General features: G+C 32.6%; 1 protein-coding gene across 1 annotated transcript; it reads right to left on the reverse strand.

Annotated features, from left to right (window-relative positions):
- Nucleotides 1-13,897: 13,897 nt before the first annotated feature.
- On the reverse strand, nucleotides 13,898-19,017 carry LOC115987262 (acetyl-CoA acetyltransferase, cytosolic 1). The gene is made up of 15 exons (XM_031110773.1): nucleotides 18,898-19,017; nucleotides 17,882-17,950; nucleotides 17,467-17,565; nucleotides 17,190-17,363; nucleotides 16,964-17,069; nucleotides 16,748-16,886; nucleotides 16,581-16,658; nucleotides 16,436-16,501; nucleotides 16,106-16,191; nucleotides 15,406-15,505; nucleotides 15,148-15,258; nucleotides 15,029-15,070; nucleotides 14,641-14,727; nucleotides 14,363-14,469; nucleotides 13,898-14,193 (listed from the first exon to the last, which is right to left on the reverse strand). The coding sequence occupies exons 2-14, from the start codon at nucleotides 17,928-17,930 to the stop codon at nucleotides 14,380-14,382; spliced, it is 1,227 nt and encodes a 408-aa protein (XP_030966633.1). The 5' UTR covers nucleotides 17,931-17,950; nucleotides 18,898-19,017; the 3' UTR covers nucleotides 13,898-14,193; nucleotides 14,363-14,379.
- Nucleotides 19,018-23,186: the final 4,169 nt, after the last annotated feature.

Consider the following 23,186-nt stretch of genomic DNA (forward strand, 5'->3'; position numbering starts at 1 on the left):
ACAACCGTTGTTAGGCTCATCCTAAGCAATACTGGACAGGAGGTTGTTCAACAGTAGGAGAATCTCGTCCAGAGATCTCTATGGACAATGGACGAGCAGCTAGTCCCTTTATTCCTTCTAAGGACGAAGGACGAGCTAGTCATTTATTCCTTCTAAGGTCGAAGGACAAGCTAGTCTCCTCATCTCTTCTATGGATGACCTCTATGGACGAATACGAAGTTGGTCATTTTTAGACACCATCAGGTTATATTTTTACCTTAGGTAGTGGTGCTATTTGTTGGAAATCTAAAAAGCAAACAATAATTGTTTATTCAAGAATGGAAGCTGAATTAATAGCATTAGTTTCAGCTAGTGAAGAGGCAAATTGGCTTAGAGATTTGTTATATGAAATTCCAGTTTGGGAAAAGCCAATTTCACCTATATTAATTTATTGTGATAGCACTGCCACAATTGGTAGAATTAAAAACCGTTACTACAATGTTAATACCAGACCTATAAGAAGAAAGCACAATACCGTGCAATCTTATTTGAGTAATGGCATCATAACTATGGATTATATTAAATTTAATGATAATCTTGCAGATCCATTTACTAAGGCCTTGGCAAAAGATAGGGTTTGGAATACATCGAAGGGGATGGGACTAAAGTCCATAGAATCATGAGCCATGTATGAGGATACCCATCCCAAGGACCAAAGATCCTGAGAATTGGGTTCAATGGGAAAAACGAATCATACGATGGTCGTAAGAAATGCACTATTTCTTTTTTAATTATTTATTTTGTAAATAATTTTTTAATTGTTCATCCCTATGATGTAAGTGCATTGATCCTATAATGTGGAGATTTTGAGTAAAAAACTCTTAATGAAATTTGTAGCTCGTATGAGTGGGGTGTCAGAATTATAGGAGCACCCTTGACAAAATTTCACCTATGTGAGTGTGGGGATGGGGCCGCTCCCTATGAGATTTGGACTTAATCTCAAATACACTCATGAAACCGGGATCAACACACGCCCGTAAAGTGCTAACTATAAAAACTCATGTCAACACCTGGGTTATTATGTGTAACCAGTGATGTGTAATTTCCTTAAAGTAGTCCTAGTTCAAGTCGGAGACCACTACGACTCTGGAGTTGAGTTTGTTGTTTTACTAAGTGAAGGTTCAATGCAAAGCACACCTTCATGATGCATAATGACCCATCTTTGCCTGGTAATCTCACTTTAACTAAAATTTAATATTAAAATGAGTGGGGGATTGTTGGAGCATTTTAATATTAAATAATTAAAATGAATAAATGTTACAATATAAGTGTAAAGATATGGGAGTGAATATGGAAGATGACGAGTTAGTGAAAATGTTTAATCTCATATTGAAAAGGAGAGAGACTATTTTATTCTTTTTAATTGTGGTGATTAATGAGCTAACATGAATTGTCTCAGATATTGGGCTAGATATGTACACAAGGGGGAGGTGAAGGGTGGAGGTATCAAAAATGGGAATGAATCAACCTCTTGGATCCTCCTACTTGACAACCCATTCAGAGTAATTACCATATCCGTTGGTGAGTAAATGGCCCGAATTAATACTCCATTTTTATTATGGACAATGAAGAGTCATTAACCCACTTAATGGACTATCCGTTTGGGCCTTTTCATTCTTCAGAAACTCCTTATCCCACCATTAATTATGTAACTCCAGCCCATTAGATTAATATCTAACAATTAATCTTATAACACCTACTACAACAGAATAATGGACCTAATTAATCAGAATAAATTAGGTAGTAATTTTGTGAGGCCCATTGAGCCTATAAATAGACTCATTCAAACCCAATCCAAGTGACTGCAATATACACACACACACACAAAAAATAGAGAAGTTCTTGGCAAAGAAGGGTGTTCTTTCTGGTGGAGTTTTGGGCTTGAACACTTTGTGCAAAGGTCGTTCTAACCATACGACACTTGTTGGGATATTGTATCTTGGGAGAGACAAGTCAGAGATGGTCTGCACCCATTACAAAGTTTAGCCAACCAAGGGCTTGAATCTCCTTAAAGAGAGCGAGTGCCGCGCCTCAGTCCAAATAGTGTTGTGTAATTTCTTTCTTCACATTAATAATATTCAGAAGTATTATTCAGTTTCTCGTTGTATTTTGTCCATTATTATTGTGTTTGCACTAACACTTCCAATAACTCCACCAAAGTTTTAAAAAATCCTTACCGTTCATGGCTATAAGATTGGTTCAAATTGTTTCTATTCATCAATTTTCAAACTAACATTGTCTTAGCACCGTTGTGGACAGTAAAATTTGAAAAAATTCATTAAAAATTAAGAATTTTTTGGATTATAAGGATTCTATGGTGAAGTAGGAACGCTAGAGAGGATACTAAACCAAATCATAGGCATCCTTTCTGGAATTCAATGCAAATTGAAGTAGAAAGAATACACTGCATTAAGTTTAAGTTGTAATATATCATTCATTAAAATAAACATTACTATATATTTTGAAAATCTAACCGTTGAATTTCATGTTCTTTACGCTTTTAATACACATTTAAAATTTGTGTTAATCGGATATTATTTACTATATGATCTATAAGCTTATATTTTATACATAATTTTAAATTACAAAAACTAGCAATTTAAACAATTTATTGATGACATAGCTATTGATCTTTAATTTTTTAGAAAAATTTAGAGGATATAAGAAGAAGATGTAATCCAATAGTGGATTTGTCAAAATTCACATCCAATAAAAAGATATTGAGTAAGGTTGGCTATAACCAATTTTGTAATTAAACTTTGTCCTTTATGAAAACAAAATGTAAGAAACTTTGCAATTGAAATCATTTAAAGAATTCCTAATTTTTATAACTTTGCTATATAATAATTTCATAGAAATCAAGAGTTACAACAGTAGAAAAAGTCATAAATAAATCATGAAAAATGTTTTATTTGTGTTCTTCCCTCGTTCTAGCATTTTCTGATTGTCAAAAGATAAACAACAAACTAATTGGAAAAAAAATACATAAAAAAATTAGATAAATATTTTAAAAAAAATTATATTCCAAGTGTAATGATATCCAATTAATCCCATTGTAAATATTTAACTAAAGAAAGAAATTTTAGAAAGCACGTACACTTTATTTTGGGAGTTGTACCCGTATTGGACACGGGATACTCTAGAGACTCTTCTACATAAGTGATCCAATCGTGTCTTTTATTTTTTTGTGAAAAATTACAGGATACGGTTGGGACACTATAGGGACACTTATCATTATTTTTGTTTTTAGTATCAATCTTGAAGACTTATCTAGTTATTTTTTATTTGAGAAAAAGTTTTGCTACAAACTTGATTGTAGCCAATGGTTACAACTTCACTTGATATCTTTTAATTTGATGTAAATTTTGACAAATTTAACATTGAATTATATTTTCTTCTTATACTTTCCAAAAAAAATCAAAGCTTAATAGCTATGTCATCAATTAAATATTCAAATTTCAATTTTTTTTTTTATAGTCTAAAATTATACATATAAAATAAGTTTATCAATCAAATAGTATATAACATCCAATTGGCATAAATTGGACTTGAATGTTTTTTTTCTCCTTTATTTATAATTATCATTTTTTTCTCTCTCCGAATTTTGTTTCTCAAAAAAAATTGGACTTGAATGTTAATAAAAAGAATATACATTCCAAAAACTAGATTTTCAAAATATGTAGTTATATTAATTTTTTTAGTGGGAGTTATTGTTATTGGCTACAACTAAGTTTGTAGAAAAACTTTTTCCTTTGATTTACTCTTTTAGATCTTATTTTGGGTCTGTATTCTAATTTCTAAACATAATTTATTAGTCATGAATTCATTTTATTATCAATTATTTCTCTTAAAGTTAAATTGATATATGTTTAACATTATATTAACAAATAAATGCTTAAAAATATATTTAATAATAAATTAATATGCATATCTCCATCGTGTCACATCCTAATTTTTCAAAAATTGTCATATCGTTTTGTCATATCTATATCTGTGTCTGTGCTTCCTAAGAAAAAAACAATGTAAGAATTATTTTCAAACTGGATTAGAACTTGAAATAAATAAATAAATAATGCTACTTAATTAGTGCCCAAATATGCAAAGATCACAGGGAAATATCCACCATAATGGGCATTCCTTTTAAAGAGTAATGCATTATATCCATTAATTTAAATTGTAACACCCTAAACCCATACCAAGGATTTAGATACACAACCTGTCTTATAAATAATCAACAATAATATAATGGAACAGAACTTAATTAAATATCCACAAATATACTTCAAACCATCAAAATATTTCCTATGAAATCCATAAAACAAAAAATTTAACAATTAAGTCTCCAAATACAATCTCAAAGAGTTCCACAAATGCCAAACTCACTATCCTAAGAAAATATACTAAAACAATCCATCAACTAACATAGCTCCAAAAGAAGTCTTCAATCTATGTTTCCAATGATCTACCACCAAAAGATATTCCACTGCTCTAATTTGAAAGGGTGGAGAAAGGGGGGTGAGCTAGAAGCCTAATAAGAGACTACATAACATGAGGATGTCTTTCAAAAAAAAAAAAAATTAGTATCATTGACAAAATATAGTCTTTACAAAACACTTGCATATAGTTTTAATAGTAATATAATATATTCTATAAAACTGTCAAGAATAAAACATTTACTATAACGTTGTAATCATTAAATAAAATAATAACCACTTTAGTTAGTCAAAATACACTAAATAGGTAGAAACAATGTATTATAGAAATAAACAATTTTTCCACTTATAAAGGTCAATACCAATAAAACAATAGTTTGATATGGAAACATTAAACATTAGTCAAACAAAGACATAAACTGCTAAACACTCGGTGGGTGATTCCAATGGGGAACAATAACACTAACCTCAAAGAGGCAACACTGGCTCCAAAGAGCAAACAATAACACTACTCCACACCACAATAACACTACATCGGCCGAAGACCAACACTTAACCCTGTGTTGGCAAAGGTTGCAAACTGTCTAGCTGACAGTTTGAAAATATTTTTACTATATTACAGTATTGTCAATATTAATCATATATCATATAACAAATACTTTCTCAAAAATATAGTTTTGAGTCATTCTTTAACATATACAATTTCAAAATAATATACAAGAAATAATAAAATTCTGGTATGTATAATGCATAGACAATGGTATAAGTTTTTGGAAACATCACTTTTGCAATTATATATATATATATATATTTACCAAAAATATATATAAATATACATGTCTTGAGAGATGTCATGTTCTGAAGTCCACTTACCTCAAATCCCCAAAACACGCTAGACCTCAACTATCCAAGCCAATGCCACTCGAACCTAATACATAAATAGATGATTTAATAAGTGCTAAGCTTTCCACTACTAATTAAAAATCCTCTTACTAAAATAAAATAAATATACCAGCCACCAAAAGCTCTTGCATTAGCTATAGAGATGATTTTGCTGTGTTAAGCCATACCTACTCTATTTATATAATCCATTCATGCTATCCCTTTTCCCAAATCATATATGGACCTTTATACATCATACCTACGCGTCAGATCCTAACAATGTTTTTAACCAAAGGCCTATCATTAGTATTTAATACTTTACCATCAGATCCGAAATAATCCACAAGCATCAATATTTACTTACATCTCATGATAGTCTATTTAAATAGGATATAGGGAATTCGATCTCAATTGGGGTATTTATATCATGAACCTTATGACTCACCATGCTATGTGCATCAATTATGACTCTTTACTCTCTACATATATATATATATATATATATATATATATATAGATGCCTATCATGCCACTTAAGTCATAACGCAGAAACTTCAAGAAATCCTACACCATCAACTTCAAGCTATCTTGCACCATGTAATATTGTAATATAAACTCTGTTGTATGGAGATAAACAACACGTATCTTTAACCTATGATACCACACACAATCAATAATCAGCTTGTTAATAGTTACCTTGATGTCATCTTTGTCAAGTTTGGCAATAATCCTTTTTGCTGTAGCTTTTAGCATCCAGTGTCTCTCTCTACCTTTCACGTGACTGACTTAAATGACCCAGTATATATACCTCTAAAATAAAACTCCAATTCAGTCTAGGAAGATCAAACCCACTCCAATTAGTACTCTTAAATAACACTCCTACTTGGGCTAGAGTTTAAGACCCACTAAAACTTAAATAAGCTTCCAAGACTTTAATTCCCAATTAAACTCAAATTAAGGTTGTTTAGATCAGCTAGAACTTTAAAGAATTCTAATAACACTTAAACACCTAATCCGAATGGGTTTTAATCTCTTATTCTTTTCCTTAACTGATGAGGAGACTAAAAGTTAAATATGAATAATCCACAAAAATAACTTTCACATTACATCTTCTTTTATTTATTTTCTTTGTAGATAACATAATATAAAATAATATCATCTTCAAAATAAATTAAATAATTCATCAATTTCACTCTAGAAGTAATTTAAGTGAGGCGGGCGTTACATAAATACGTGTAGAGTCTTGTATTTTCTATTTAAATTTCATTACTCGATTTTCTATTCATGCAATAACTTATTGGGTCTATATAAGTCTTTGCTGGATGAAGAAGGCATTCACATTCTAATTGAATTCTAAAGTTTTACATTGTTACAAAGTATAAGAAAGATTGTGAAACGAAGAGTTGAGTTACTTGTGACGCTTTGTTTGTTCTTGGGGATGCTTGTAAGGAAATCCACTATTAATTTCAAGGATTGCTATACAGGTTGCTTGGTTCTTTGTCTCTTCCAATCAAAAAATGTATTCACATGTGGTTTAAAATTAATGCATTAAAGATTGTGTTGAGGGCGAAAAAGTTTTCCTTTCGACAAATGAGATTTATGTTGGGTTAGGGGCCCAAACTGAAACTCGACGATGGGCACGATGCACGGCCCAAAGGCTTCGGTGAAGATCCAAAGAATTCACTGTATCTTATGCCTTAGGCTTAGGTTGAGACTGACAAGAATGGCCCATAAACAATCCCTACAACAGACATGTTAGCATGATTAAAAAGCATACTGTAAGAAATAGCCCAGCAGTAAAATATTTCTGCAGAAAGTAGCCCAGTGGTAAAATGTTTTCACAGAAAATAGCCCAGAGGCAAAATGTCCCAGTGGTAAAGTAAGAAAAAACAAAATAAAGCTCCAACTGTTAGCTATTTCACAGATTAAGGAAAGTTTCCACATTTTCAAACTTATCATCCACTGGCTTTGGAGAAGAGTCTTCTAACACAACAATATGAGGAAAAAATTCTATAGTGACAGTTACATCATAACCTTCAATAGTAAATGAGTAAATGAATATTATAGGCTCCATTATAACAAATAATGAGAAAAATTTAGTGTGAGATAAAAGGAGAGAGATAGATCCCAGCTAGCGCAGCAAGATCATTATGGTGCCAAGGCATGCTCGTGAATATAGTATATGTAGTGAGTAATGAGAGAGATTTTAGGTAGTATGAGTAGTATGAGAGAGTGTTTAGTGAAGCTGCTGGGACTTTCTGCTGGGGGTAGATAAGTGTTTATGAGTAGAGATATGAGGAGTGTTTGTGAGCTAGGAGCTGGGGAACTTAATTTCTAAGCTTGAAACTAAGAACTCAGCGACTTTTTCCAGGGCTTAGAGAAGGCTTAAACAGAGAGATTAAGGAAGAACTCATTTCTATTATTGTGTCCCTTAGTGTATATCCGTCCCCCCTAAGTGTTAATGGAGAGTTTTTATTTATAGTTGAGTTTTAGGGAGTAATTGGCAAATAATCTCTGCTAAATCTTTCTCAATCTTTAGAAAATTCTTAGAGAATCGTTCCTAAGATTTTAGCTAAGAGTGGTAAGCTTAACTTTTAGAAGGTTCTTGTTGTTTTGGGTAACAACAGTTGGGGTTCTGATTTAGCATTGAATGCTGATTGGCCTTGGCTAATGGGATTAAAGCATGCATTAGGCTAATGATCTTGGTTATGCTGCTACTAGAATTAGAACTCCCTAAGGCAGGTTGTATCACCCCAAGCCCGGTGTCAACCTTGGACCCCTTGCTGGAAACTTTGCTAGGATCCCCTTGCCCTCCAAACCACATTTCCCTAAGTTTCCCTATTTGGGGTTCATGTGCTTGGTCCATGAACCAGAGAGTACACGTTTTTTGTATGAGAATGAATTGATTTCAAGTTGTTTCAGGAGCTTTCATGACCTGGTCATGGCTGTTCTTGGTTCTTAACTGAATGGGCTAGAGAAGAAAGAAGGGACAGCTAGCTGAAGCTTCCCAACTTTTTGTCATGTCACTTTCAGCTTTATGTCACATAAGAAATTATGGAATTTTAGCTTGTGAAGGAAGGGTTTAACCCCTAATGGACACGTGTCCTTTTCTAATCTGATCAGACAAGTTGGAACTTGATGGCAGTGGGCTACAGCTATTAAGTTGTGCTAAAATTTGGCTGGTTAGCTCACGTGAGCTTCAATTGCTGGGATTTGTGTATGAGCTAGGTTGGCTTAGCTGGGCTTTGTAGTTGAGCTTCTTTGGGCTTGGTTATCCCTACAAAATGAAGAGTTTTGCCATGGGTGATATACATGGGCTTTTATAAATTTTGTAAGAGAGGTATTTCTTGAGGGATGAGTAATTATATTTCCCATGAGTGAGGGATTTAGTATATGTAAAACAAATGTCAAAATAATATTTGATTTTGTAAATATGTGCCAAAATAGCATTTGAACTTTATGAAATAGTTGCCAAAATAATATTTGGGCTTTATAAAATAAGTGCCAAATTAATATTTAGACTTTGTAAAATGGGTGCCAAATTAGTATTTGGGCTTTATAAATAGGTGCCAAATTAGTATTTGGGGTTTGTTAAAATAGTGCCAAATTATCATTTGGGCTTTATGAAAATAGGTGCCAAATTATTATTTGGGCTTTGTTGGATTTTGTAAAAATATTGTCGTGTAGCAACAGACTTAGTAAGAGTGTCATGTAGCAACGAGTTTTGTAAAGGTGCCATGTAGCAACGAGCTTTAGAGGTGCCGTATAGCAACGGGCTTTAGAGGTGCCGTATCGTAATGGGCTTCAAAGGTGCCATATCATAACGGGCTTTAAAGGGGGTTTTGTTGGGCTCTTTTTGTGGAGATAGCATAATTTTGTAGCCCAATTTTGGTAGCAATGGTGAGTATTTTTGTGAAAACCCAAGCTAGATAATATGTGGGGTGTCGTATTGTAACGGGCTTTTAGAGGTGCCATATCGTAATGAGCTTCAAAGGTGCCATATCGTAACGGGCTTTAGAGGGGGTTTTGTTGGGCTCTTTTTGTGGAGATAGCATAATTTTGTGGCCCAATTTTGATAGCAATGGTGAGTATTTTTGTGAAAACCCAAGCTAGATAATATGTGGGATATAATGGGTAGTATTTGTGAGATGGCCCAAGATAATTTATAGAGCTTATATATGGAATATTTGTGAGAGCCTAATAACATGGAGAATATTTGAGTAATATATGGGGAATATTTATGTGCGCTCAAAATAATTTATGGACTTATGTGGGGATTTTTTAGGGAGTAGGCTAATGAAATTAGGGCCCAAAAATTCATACATCAACAAATTGCATAGAACCTTCCTCCACCAGACTTCCAATACTTCTGTAAACTTAGTTTGTGCTACCTCTTTATGCACTAATATTAGCACCAAAGAAAATCCTAGTAAGAACTCTAACCTCTCTTCAATTTTTTTTTTTTTTTTTTTCATTTTGTTTATGATAGAACTTATTATATGTTTCTCTTGGAGCTAAGTACTTAATAAAGTCTACAAATACTAATATATTTTTTTTGGATAGATGGAGAGAAAGTAGATGAATGTGTGGATTCATGCTCAAAGCCATGTACGAAGAATTAATTACTAACTAAGAAAATAGAGTGCATGATTTTTGATCCTATCGAAAGAAATAAAGTTAGTAAATCTTTTCATTGTCAAGTGCAAATTCGCATTCAAATATAATTGTTTTAGAAGTAAGCAGTAACTGATTTATGATTTATGGTGCAGCAAATGAATAACTTTGATATATTGGTAATGATCGATAATGTTAATATTGGGTTACGGATTGAACCCAATAAGCAATATGTCCCTTTCCCATGCTCGCACGTGTGTAGGGATATATTGGTGGGAATATGGAGAATTGAATTAGTGTGGGCAGTGACGGCGCCAAGGGTTCAAATGAACCCACCTCGCTTGGGACCGAAAAAAAAAAATTACATATATTTTTTTTGTTTTGACCACCCTAAAAATAAAAATTTAAACCCTCTAAAGAAACCCAACAACAAACTAATTCAACACGAATATTAAACAAAAGAAAAATCTCCACAAAAAAAAATAAATAAATAAATAAAATAGCAAGCTTACCAACAAAAATTAGTAATTTGTTGATCTTAAATAAAAAGACAATTAAGTAAGCAATAAAATGTAAACACTAAAAAAAAGTTAAGGATGAGGTAGTGGAAGTGGGACATGAGACAGTTGGAGAGAAAACATTTTTCTTTTTTTAATGATTGTATTGTTGTGTTGAATTCTTAATAGAATCATGCAAAAGACAACAAAAATTCTTCTTAATGAGTTACAAAGACTAGTAAGTTGTCAACATTGAGTTGAATTCTTAAATAAATGAATTGAAAAGAGTAAAGACAAAAACTAATAAATAATAAATTAAAGTATTATAAGGAATAATAATTAAAGTTTACTTAACAACAATAATTAACAACGTTATTATAATAAGAGACAATAGATGATTTTCAAGATTTAATCTTAGCAACAATAATTAATATCTCAATTCTACTAAGAAATAAAACCCAATGAACTTATAATTTATCTTTTATTCTCTTGTTAGTACTATGGATAAATACTTGATAATTAAATCATGTCTACCACAATATTGATCCCCTGCCTAAGATTTGTCTTTTAAGAGAACTCGTGTTGACTTGAAAAATCTTCCATCAAATCATGGGTTATAAGAAAATATCTCATCTTAATGATCAAGATGAAATAAGAAAATTTTATTTACAAAGAGGTCCTTATCAACCTCTTCAACATGAATTTGAACAACCCCCCTTAAAAATATTCCTAGCGCTACCACTGGGTGTGGCCCTGAGTTATTGCACTTTTTATCAAGGATTCATCACCTATGTCTATTTGATTTTTATTACTAACTAGTTGCAAACCCACGCAATGCATGGAAATAAATAATTATTTTGTAATTGTGGAATAATGTATAATTTGTTCTCTAAAATTTGTTAAAGATAATTTATTCTTCCTAAAAATTAAACAATTTCTAAAATTATTCCTTCTTTCTATCCCTACCAATTTATCATTCTATTATTTTAGGTGTGTTTGAATGATATTATTCCTTCAAGAGGTGATCCATATTCTTCAAAATTATATTATACCATACTTTTTTATTTTCAAATAAATTATTCAAAGTCCTTGTAAAAGTGATTATCATGATATGAAAAAATCTTAACAAAATTGTACTTAATATTACTCAAATGATAGGCACACTCAAATGCATAATCAATATTGTGTTTTGATATATATATAAATTCAATTCTCACTTCCAAAATAACTATGTATTAACTCAAACAAAAATCAAACCAAAGTTATAAGGGGGAGAGAGACTACTTGTGCTAAAAGCCTAAAGCATACGACATCAAAACATATTAATTTAAAATAGAGTTTTTAAAAATACAATGACTCATCAACCTAAAGTAGAGTTGCAAAGAATATAAAATCAAGAGATTAACAGAATAATCAATTTCTCAAGAGCGAATAACAAATTTATAGAAAATAAGATAAGAAAAAAAGAGTAAAAATAAAAGATATAATAAACACCAAATTATCCAAGTTAAGCTATGTAATATAGTAACATTAATTATATTCTTATATATTATCTTTATAATGCAATAAAATAATATCTATGAAATCAAAGAAATAAAAAAAATAAAAAATAAAAAATAAAAAAAGATAACTTAAAAATATAAGACTAAATCACATCAACCCAAGGTAGAGTTCTAAAAAACACAAAAATTCATTAACCTAAAGTAGAGATACAAGAAAAATAAAATAAAATAAAAAATCCACACAAAAAATGAAAAACAAAATTGAGAGAGAGAGAGAGAGAGAGAAATAACTTTTTGAGTGTGGGAAACCTTTGCATAGAAAGGGAAAGAACTACAAATTTATAATAAGAGGATGGGGATAAGAACAGCCAAAAATAAATGAAAATAAAGGAATAGAGGAAGAGTAATATTAAGGTAGATAGTAGAAGAGAGGTGAAAAGGTAAAAAGGGAAGAGATAAAGTGTAACAATAAGTTGGAAATTTAATAAGAAGAAAAATAGTTAAATATAAGAGGGAATGAGTTGGAAATAAGTAAATGATATGGTCATTGGTGTGTTTCAATAAAAACATAATAAAAATAAATATTACGTTTCAGTTTTTAGATATATATATATATATATAGATTTATAGACGTCAAACCCAAAGTTGAGGTAAAAAATCACACCTGAAAGAATAAACATAAGTTCAAGTGTTTCATCATCATGAGCATAATGTAATTATTGCTATCCAAACTTCAAAAACTTTTCAAGTATTTTTGAATGGTGCCAATGACAGGTAAGGATTAGAAAACTAAGTGTCTTCCAATTTATATACAGAATGGTTATACTTGTGATTACTATTTTAGTTTCTACTGCATCTACATAGTTAGCGTTGCAGCAATGAATGTTGCAAAAACTAGGTCTCACAAAACAAAATGGAAGATGGTTTTTTAACGGACTCTTGATTTAATACATTTAAAGGGAGATTGATGCGACATTTAATATGTAATCAATCATAGAGGATTTTGAGATTTAAAAGAATGCTGAGTTCCATTTTGTTAGATAATTGCACTGCTATTTATTAAGAAACAATTATTTTTGTGTTTTTTGTGTTTTTTTTTTTTAATTTATTTATTTGTTGATATTTTGCTAATACTAAATGGATGCTAGTTTAGATTTTTATGAAATTTTTTGGTTCATACTTTGGCATCCTCTCAATTGAAATTCTAGCTTCGTCTCTGAATGAGATGTAGAATAATTTAAATTTTCAAAGATATTTTTTAAGAAAATTAAACATGAACAGTAGTTAGAGGAAAAAATAATATCTAAATCCTTTAATTTATTTTAATATATATATATATATATATATATATAAGCCAAATTAGAGTTTACGTGCACTATGAGGCTCAAGGTCAAAAAATAAAACAAAAAATAAAAATAAGGACAATATTATAAGTTCTATTTTGCATGTGTGCAATAAAAAGATATGTTATTCTATAAAATCAAACGTTGAATCACTTGCTTAGAGGGTTTGAAACAGTTTGCCTGATGTTAGAAGGTAATATGTGATAAATTTTTAATTTATACAATTGCTCATTATAGGTTAATAAGAAGGTTAATGCAAAAGTGATATTGCTCTAATCACGATATGTCACTTTAACAAGTTGTGAGAGATTGAACGGGCCCTTAAGAGAACAGCTTGAATCCGGTAGTTTTATTGTCTGTTTCTTTTGAGCTGTATCTGCTGAACCGTGGCTGAAAGTTGGAATTACTACATTGTTTTGAGTTGTCATGTTGTATGCAGTTACACTTGTGTGTAACGTTGGCTACTTAATATAAGTTTCTGAATTTTCCACAAAACGAAGAGTGATATGCATCAAAAGATTCAGAACCATATTGTTCATTTTTTTCCCCAGGGATAGTAGATCCAACACAAAAGATTCAGAACCATATTGTTACTACCCAAAAAATATTTCTACTTTTCTCCTGTTGGTTAAAGTAGTATATCAAATGAATTCAGTACACTGGAGAGAGAGAGAGAGAGAGAGAGAGAGAACAGTATTAGAAATACATTCTTTTGAATGCTAAATACACTTGTCATTTATTACAGAGAAGGCTAAAATTTAAAAGAAAAGGGATTAAAATTGCATAAAATACAACAATTTCGACTTTCTCCCTAGAGTATCCTGATTTCATATCTGGCTTGAAGCGCATAACACAAACGATCATGTAACTCCCGACTTGTAATCTGGCATGAAGCACATAATCAATCATGTAACTTGATAAAGTAAAGATTAAAACCATTTTAAAACAAATGCTCTCATTCACCAGAAAATCAATATGTTATCTTACAAGGTCCACGCAGTTTAGTGAGTAATACATTCGTCATTCCCAACTGTAGTATGCATGAGACATACCTAAAATGAAATAAGGTCTACACAAGCTCTAAAACAAGAGCAGATGCACCACCTCCTCCATTGCAAACACCACCAACACCGTATTTCCCATTTTTCTGCTTCAGTACCTACAAGAGCATTATGAAACTATGAATGTTAGAAAGCAGAATTACCACAATAAATACCAACAGGTCAGCAAGACCAAACGATAAGGTTGGGGAGTGAGAGCAACATATTGAGACAAAAGTAGCAATTCAAAAAAAATTGCAGAACAAAGAAGCAATCTGCCATAGTTATACCCCCAATAGTGTGACCAAGATACGAGCTCCACTGCAACCAAGAGGATGTCCCAAGGATACAGCTCCACCATGCACATTAACTTTCTCCTGAAAAACAAAATAAGGAAGGTATTTAATAAATAATGAAAAAGTAAAATAAAATAAAGAAGGATTGTGTTTTTTGGTTGGGGGTTTGGAGGAAGGGACTTTATGTTATTAAAATTTTTAAGAGGGCAATGAGAAAGATGCTATGTAAATGGATGCTAAATGCAATTAAGAGAATTCAGTATCATAAAATATCATTTGAGTGCTTAAAACCACATACAAAGCTGCACATGCACACACTCGTAAATGCACAACACAATGATGCACATGTTAGAGAGAGAGAAAAGGATGTTTAAAAACTCACAGGATTAAGTCCAAGCAGTTTCTGATTTGCAAGGGCCACAACCTGCACAAATTACATAATATGATTAGCAACTCATATATTGATAAGCCAATCATGCTAAAAGTGTGGCATAAGCTTACAGCAAAGGCTTCATTTATTTCATAAAAATCAATTTGAGAGGCCTCCAAGCCAGCATTTGAAATAGCTTTTGGAATTGCTAGAGAAGGAGCTGTTGTAAAGAATTCTGGAGCCTGCACAGTCCGATCAAAATTAACATGGCGTATGACAAAGAAAACTTATTGTGGAAAATAATGTCAAGGAAAAAAATGGCAATTTTCACTTCCGATATTTGCAGTGGCTCTAAAAGCCAGCTAAAGTATTTTACACTTGTGTATTACCTGAGCAGCATCAGCATACCCACTGATCTTTGCAATCACTTCCAATCCAAGCTTTAGTACCGTCTCTCCACTCACCAAAACTAAAGCGGCAGCACCATCACTGTCAATGAGCCAATAACTTTTCAGTAAATGCTTCAGTTCATGTCTTTGCAATACTTTCATAACTAAAAAATGAAGAACAATTCATCCTTCCAAGGATAGAAGCTTCTATCCTCATGTCTTTGTAAGGCTCATAAAAAACATATTAAAAGAAGACACTTCATATGTGTCCGCAGATTAAAAACTTAACCAATGATGAGTCCACTTTTAGCTTATGAAGGTTGAGTACACAAGTTGTATACAAGAGAGATCAGACAAAAAATATTGTAATTGCTCAAGGCTCCAAACATGATGTGAGCAAGATACTATTTTCTTTCACCAAATAATTAAGATGCTTACAGAAAAGAATTTCAATCAAGAGGTGGTGGGTCAACCTTTAGTAGAGTGATATCAAGTTTTTTCTAGTCAGATTGGTGGTCAACTTAGTATTTTATGTGCATATCTTTTTCTGTGAAAAACAGTTATTTCAGACTCTTATGGAAAATAATTAGTGGCCCAAGAAAGAATGCTATTAAGAATAAACGTACAGGCCCTGGCTGAGATATATAAGTAGATGAAGATGACAAAGTAGGAAAAGAAGACCAGAAAGAGATCAATGAACCTTATACTAGAAGCATTGCCAGCAGTGACAGAACCTCCACTCTCCTTGAAACTAGGTCGGAGCTTCCTTAATTTGGCAGCATCAAACTGACAGAGCACAGAAGAAATATGCAAGGATATTAGTGAGAGACAGGGAGGGAGAGAGAGAACTTGAACAGTCAGTTAACCTATTTATCAAACATGTTTTAACACGAAGTCACAAAGTTGATATTAACAAAAAGTTTGCAACTGTGAGAAAGAGAACTGCTATGAAACCTGGAAAAGTACTTATCAGGGTGAAACTAAAGGACAACTAAATTATACAACTATTGTTTCATAAGGATTCTTTTACCCTTCCTAGACCTTCATCCTTGTCAACAGTTGTTGATGGTTTTCCCCTTCCCCCAGAAACTTCAACCTGCATGAATCATATTAATGTTAGTATTTACAACCAACTGGTGGCGTCACATCATTTAACTTATTGATAGATGTCCAACCGGAACTATTTCCCATGCAAAGGCACCACTGTTTTGGGCAGCAATACTGCGCTCAAAGCTCTGAACAGCAAAGTCATCCTGCAGGAATCAAATAGTCACAAATTAAATTCTATTATGGCAGACTCAATAGAACTTTATGGAATAAGGAAATGGGTTTTGAAGAACACCTGCTCCTCCCTTGTTACTGTATGTTTATCTGCACATAGTTCAGCACAAGTTCCCATGGCACAATCATTATAGACATCCCACAAACCATCTTTCAGCATTCCATCAACAAGAGAATCATGTCCATAGCGAGATCCCTTCCTGCATTATGGAATAAACTCAGAAATTTTGCATTTGAGCTTAATTAAGAGAAAAAGGAAGGGGAAAGGTATACAGACCTTGCTTCTGCGAAGTACTTAGGAGCATTGGACATGCTTTCCATGCCACCAGCCACAACAACGTCATTGATTCCCAACTGGATACTCTGTGCTGCAAGCATTGTTGCTGCAATGACAAAAATGATTAGATAAGTAGATAACACACTTAATAATCATTTCCTATATAAGAAGAAATTTCGATAAAATAACTAAATAGATAAACATTTCAAAATGATAGGGTGTCCACCTTTCATCCCTGATGCACAAACTTTGTTAACAGTGGTAGCGACCACTGAATTAGGTATTCCTGCACCCAATGCAGCTTGTCTGGCAGGAGCCTGCCCTAAATTTGCACTGAGAACATTGCCGAAGATTACTTCTTGTACAAGTGATGGATCAATATTTGCTCTTTTAAGGGCCGCTACAAGGAACACAAAAAATAGTTCAAGAAAAGGGCAAAAGTTAACCATTCCAAAAACAGAGATTTCCCATTCATGAAGCAGAAATAAAGGCTGTGGGCTCACCTTCGATAGCTATAGATCCAAGCTTGGTGGCAGGTAAAGATGAAAGAGAACCTAGAAATCCACCCATTGGTGTACGTGCAATGCCAACAATGCAAACATCTGCATAAAAAAAAACCCAGCAAGCATCCACTTTTTAAGTTCTCTGTTAAGTTCAAAAAGTTTGATTCCCATATTAATCCTCCCATGGGAACCTCAGCTCAGAAAGAACTCTATAGTACATAGAAAAAAATAGGGGAGAAAGAAGTAAAAGTAACTAATCACATAGACATAAGGCACAAAGGTAACACTGTCTTTTCAATTTTAAATAACCTTAGTATGATTGCAATAGCTTTATAGTGCTGGTGCAAATCAATGTTACAAACTTAACCAGCAATCCCAGTTCCTAGGGTATATAATGCAGAGCAACACACAATACCTCTAGGCTTAATTGAATCTGAAGATGCTGCTGCTGCTGCTGGAGCCATGGATATTTGCAAATGGAAATCTGCAGATTTACAGAATTATTAGCACATGATATGCTTATGAGACAAAGAATTACATAAGATAGCATACACAAAGTCAAACAATTAAAGCACAAACTTTATGCTTGACCACCCAGTTAAGAGAAAGCAACAAAAATAAACACATGGGTCTTTTTGCTTTCACTAACCACTGTTTGATTTCAAGGGAAATAAATAAAATAAAAAATGTGATAGGAAGATAAAATCAGAAAGTTTTTTTATACATATAAAATAAATAAAAACTCTGCACTTTTTTTCATGGATATTTTTAATACATATGATAAATTTGAACATATGGCGTTCACTCTATGAGGATTTCTCCATATCATCAGAGCAAGTCACCAATTGGTTTTTGGTGCAGGACGAGATTCAAACCCAGGCCCTTATTCGATAACAATGAACTTAAACAGTTGAGCTAACTTAAACCCACTTATTTTCATGGCTTTATAAAACAGCTCCAAATCAGGAACATGAACAGAGTTGAGTAATTAACAAATCATGCACTAAATAAAGAGCAAATGAAAATCAAAACTATGAAAAAAAAAAAAAAAATCCAACCACTCTTATATCCTAATTTAATGCATAAACTCAATTCATAGTAAGAAGTCCAAAAAAAGTACTAACATATAAACTGCATGCATAAGTTGACTTAAAAGTATTATGTTTGTATCAGAATTTTCTCAGCAACCAAACACAAAAGTGCGGGAAACACAGATCCACTCCAACAACACACACGAATCCATTATCAAAAAAATTAACAACAGATCTAGACAACCAATTCAATCATGAACAAAAATAGCAAATTGGGTAAATGGAAAAAATCAGAGAAATGCCGGGAAAATCGGCGGGAAAGTGAGGGAAACCCCAAAAAAAAAAAAAAAAAATTGAAAGAAGAAATTAAGGTTCATGATTTTGTATAATAAAATCGTACCTGTCTCTTTTTGGTGAGCTATATGATCGAGTGAGAGAAAGAGAGAGAAGTGAGAAGTGATCAGCTGGAAATGGAAGTCTGAGTTGGTGTATTTATAGAAGGATAGATCATGGAACGGGACAAGGACATGGACAAGGACTCGAGGAGAAGTATAGGGATTTTACTCAAAACCCCATTAAGAATAGCCATATTCACTCTTAAATCTCACTTTTTTTTTAATTAGCTGAGTAAAATTTGGGTCGTTGGTTACTAATCATTTTAAATGCATGTTTTTAATTTTTAAACAACATTTTAAAAGTATGTTTTTAATTTTTAAATAAATAATATAATACGGTATTTTTATATACTTTTTTATCAATACATGTTTTTAAAAAAATTGAAAACTGTTGTTTAAACTTTAAACACATGTACCAAACGAGCCATTTATTTCAGTCAATTAATTTTGTTTTAGTTTAATTCAATCATATATGTTTCTCAAGGGTTAAATTTAGTCTTCTAAATTTTAATCCTTTGTTAGTCCTCCGTTTATCTCTATCGTTAGGCCCGCCTCAAAACAAAGCTATTTTGGTCTTATTTTTAATATTTAATTATTAAATTTATTATTATATATTATTTTAGAAATGTCGTATTCATAATATTTTAACAATACTTATATGATAAATTTAAAGTGACAGGTTGTTATTGGCTATTGTTAGCGGGTAAAAAAGTAATTTTAATTGTTGATTCAAATTAAAAACCGATAACAACTTATTATCTATGATTTGTTGTGAAAATATTGCAATAGCACTTTTTTTATAAATTAAAAACGACATCGTGTTACCCACTAAGGTTTTTTTTTTTTTTTTCTTTTTATATACAAAATAGAAGTTCTACTCTAATTTAATCTACATGTATATATATGTGTAAAGTTTTCTTTTGGAGACTTGAACCCCGTCCCTTAGCCCCCACACCCCACAAGTATTTATACTTGTAAAGTATCCATTGTACCAAAAGTGTAAGGGTGGTACTGAGCCTAATGTATACTCTCTCATCCATTGTTCCTAAAGGACCCCGTTCTCAATCCATGACCACCGGTCCGCAGTCCCATCTTTCTATGTCTACACCCACTTTCCCTCTCCACCTGTCAAACCCACCATCCCATTATAGCCTAAATAGTTTTATATTTGTGTAAGAGTAATGTTAGGTAAGTAACATTTTAATAATAAATTTAAAATATTAAGTTGTTATTGGTTCTAATCTGACTCTTCACTATTTTTTTTTTTTTTTTGTTCACTTATAATATAGCCAATAACAGTTTGTCACTTAAAATTTGTTATAAAAATGTTGTGAACGTAACATGTTCTTTAGTTATACTTTTTTGTTGGCCTTCATTTAAAAAAAATTATTATTATTATTCTTTTTTTGATATTTAATTGTTACATGGGAGTGTGAGGGTTTGAATTAGGAGTAAAATTTAGAAATAGTAACTTAGGTACAATACATTAGGTTTTCCCAATTGAATTCTTTATCTATTTAAAGAAGTGGTTTCATAGCTTTTGGTTATATTAGTTCACTCTCTTCTCATGGGAGACTTCAGAAACCCCATGAACCAAATCACATTTTTAGTAGAGCAAGGATCGCTCGAGCTTCTAAAACATAAGAGAACGAATAGGGTGGGATGAGTAGGAGATCCCAAATACTAAAAATTCAATCTAGTTATTTTTCATTCCATTGTTACAAAAGTGGTGTGAGGATTTTTTTTTTTTTTTTTTTTTTTGAGAATCAACATCAAGAACTTTTATTAACTAGTTGCAGAATCTAAAACAACAAGCTGTTCAACATCAGATGGAACATGCTCCATCCACACTAATAAAGGAAAAGAAATAATAGCTCTCTTAACTAAAGCATGGGCAACACAGTTTCCCTGCCGCCTAGTATGAGAGAAAGAAAAGGTTCTGAGTGAACCCACAATAGACAGAGTGTCTTTTATAATCTGACCAATGCACGGGTGGCTCCAATCCGCTGTCCGCAATGCCTTGAACACAACCTCCGAATCCCCTTCAAATTCCGATACAGATATGCCCAATTCCATAACAAATTTTGCTGCCCGTCTTGCCGCTAAGGCTTCTAGCATTAACACTGACCCTGGGTATGTAATTTTTTCAGCAAGAGCCGCTATGACCATCCCCTTTGCGTCTCGCACTACAACTCCGATACCTGCCTCACCCGACTCACTGAAAACAGCCCCGTCATAATTTGTTTTGAATAATTCACCCAGCGGAGGTCTCCACCTTATTCTCGCTTTGGACAGATTTGTTACGGTCTGCGGAAGTTTCACTTGAAAGTCCGACAGATACTCCTTGGCTGCGTTGAGAATTCTCTCCGTCGCTAGTCCCTTCTCATTCAGTCTCAGCCGGTTTCTGTGGTTCCAAATAAACCACGCCACTACAGCAAACAGCTCCAGATCAACAGTCTGCTGCCCCACAAGGTGAATAAGCTCCTGCATATCTTGAACTCGAGGATGCTCTGTTCGGACCCAGCCGAAACAGGGGCTCCATATTTGCTGTAACAACTCGCAACTCCAGATGGCGTGAAATGTGGACTCTTGTTCCGTAAGGCAAGCACAACATTTAGCATCATCCAGGATCTTCCTCCTTTTCAAATTTTCCTTTGTGGGCAAAGCGTTAGAACATGCTCGCCACAGGAACAATTTTATCTTATTGGGTACCCGTAGTCTCCAAATGCGTTTCCAGAAGAGAGCCTGCTCCGACCTGTCCGAGCTAGATGCGGCACCCCAGTCTTCATCCTCACACAAGAGCTTATACCCCGATTTGACTGAGTATTCTCCATTACCACAAAACGGCCATAGTAGACGATCACTCTGTACTATCCAACACAGTGGGATGGTTTTTATCCTGTCCGCCTCAAAGCTTAAAAAATTCTGTTGTAACAAATTCTGATTCCATGTTTGAATTAGGAGTAAATTTTAGAAAAATCAACTTAGGTACAATATATTAGGTGTCCCAATTGAATTCTTTATATATTACACTCCCTACCCATGAGACACCCAATAACCGTATGAACTAATTCACATCTTTATTAGAGCAATGGTTGATTGAGCTTCCCAACCTTAAGAGACTGGATGAGGTGGGACAAATAGGAGAATCCCGACTACTACGAATTCAATTGGATTATTTTTTATCTGATAGAAGATTGTTGAGTTCTTCTAGATGAGGTGGGACAAATAGGAGAATCCCAACTACTACAAATTCAATCGGATTATTTTTTATTTGATAGAAGATTGTTGAGTTCTTAAAAATCAAATCCAAAAGTGATTAAATGATAGTGTGATAGATTGAACTTGAGACCTCTAGATTTATGTTACGCCCTAGATTAATTGAATTCACTTGGTTGTTTTAAATTTAATTATTCTTGAAAAAGAGAATACAATTTAATATTTATGTTTTAGTGCTCAATGCAACTAAGTATTTGAACTCAATTTGTATTGCACCCAAGGCACCTTATCAAAGTTTTATCCTTGAATTACAACTCTCCTAATAAAGGAGACCAACTAATACCATTAAGCACTAAAACTCTTAGCCTAATAAAATTATATATATTAATTAGAGTTAAGTTATAAGGCTCTTAGAAATGCCTAACTTTATGCTTAAAATTTGCCTTCAAACTGAATCACCATTCTCTATTTGCCTTCAAACCAGTATACTACATGATTTCTTTTATCAGCACATAATCCATGACTCAGTATAAATTGAGATCTTTTTTTTCTTATAGGAAATGCTGAACTTAGGAGTACTTTGGACTTATTTTAATGGAAATTCGTTTGAATTGACTAGTAGGTTAAAAAATCTTCTTCTTCTTTTTTGCTGACTGAGAAAGCATCTGTTAAACGTTGTATTTTTTTTCTTTTTGAGAAAGAAGTGGGCACACAATCCATTGAATTCCTAACAAGATTATATTATATGTGGTTAACTTGTTATTAATTTTTTGTTTTTTGTCTTTTTTTTTTTTTTGAGAAACGGTTAGGAATAAATTTTGGGTGGTTCTTCGTTATCTACGGAGTTTAGGAAAGAATGAACTTTGTTACCAAAATTTCGTCATTTCATTCCATCGGAAAATTAATTTGAACAAGTAATGCATTTGTTAGGAATTTGAGTGATTAGTGGTTGAGACTGGAGAGTCTAATTATTATTATTTTTATATAAAAAAAAGTCTAATTAATTGTTGATCTTTTTATTTTTCACTCTTTCTCAATAGATCATATTATTAAATTCCATTAAAATTAAAGCATC

This window comes from Quercus lobata, chromosome 4 (genome assembly GCF_001633185.2).
Source record: "Quercus lobata isolate SW786 chromosome 4, ValleyOak3.0 Primary Assembly, whole genome shotgun sequence".
NCBI lineage: Eukaryota > Viridiplantae > Streptophyta > Magnoliopsida > Fagales > Fagaceae > Quercus > Quercus lobata.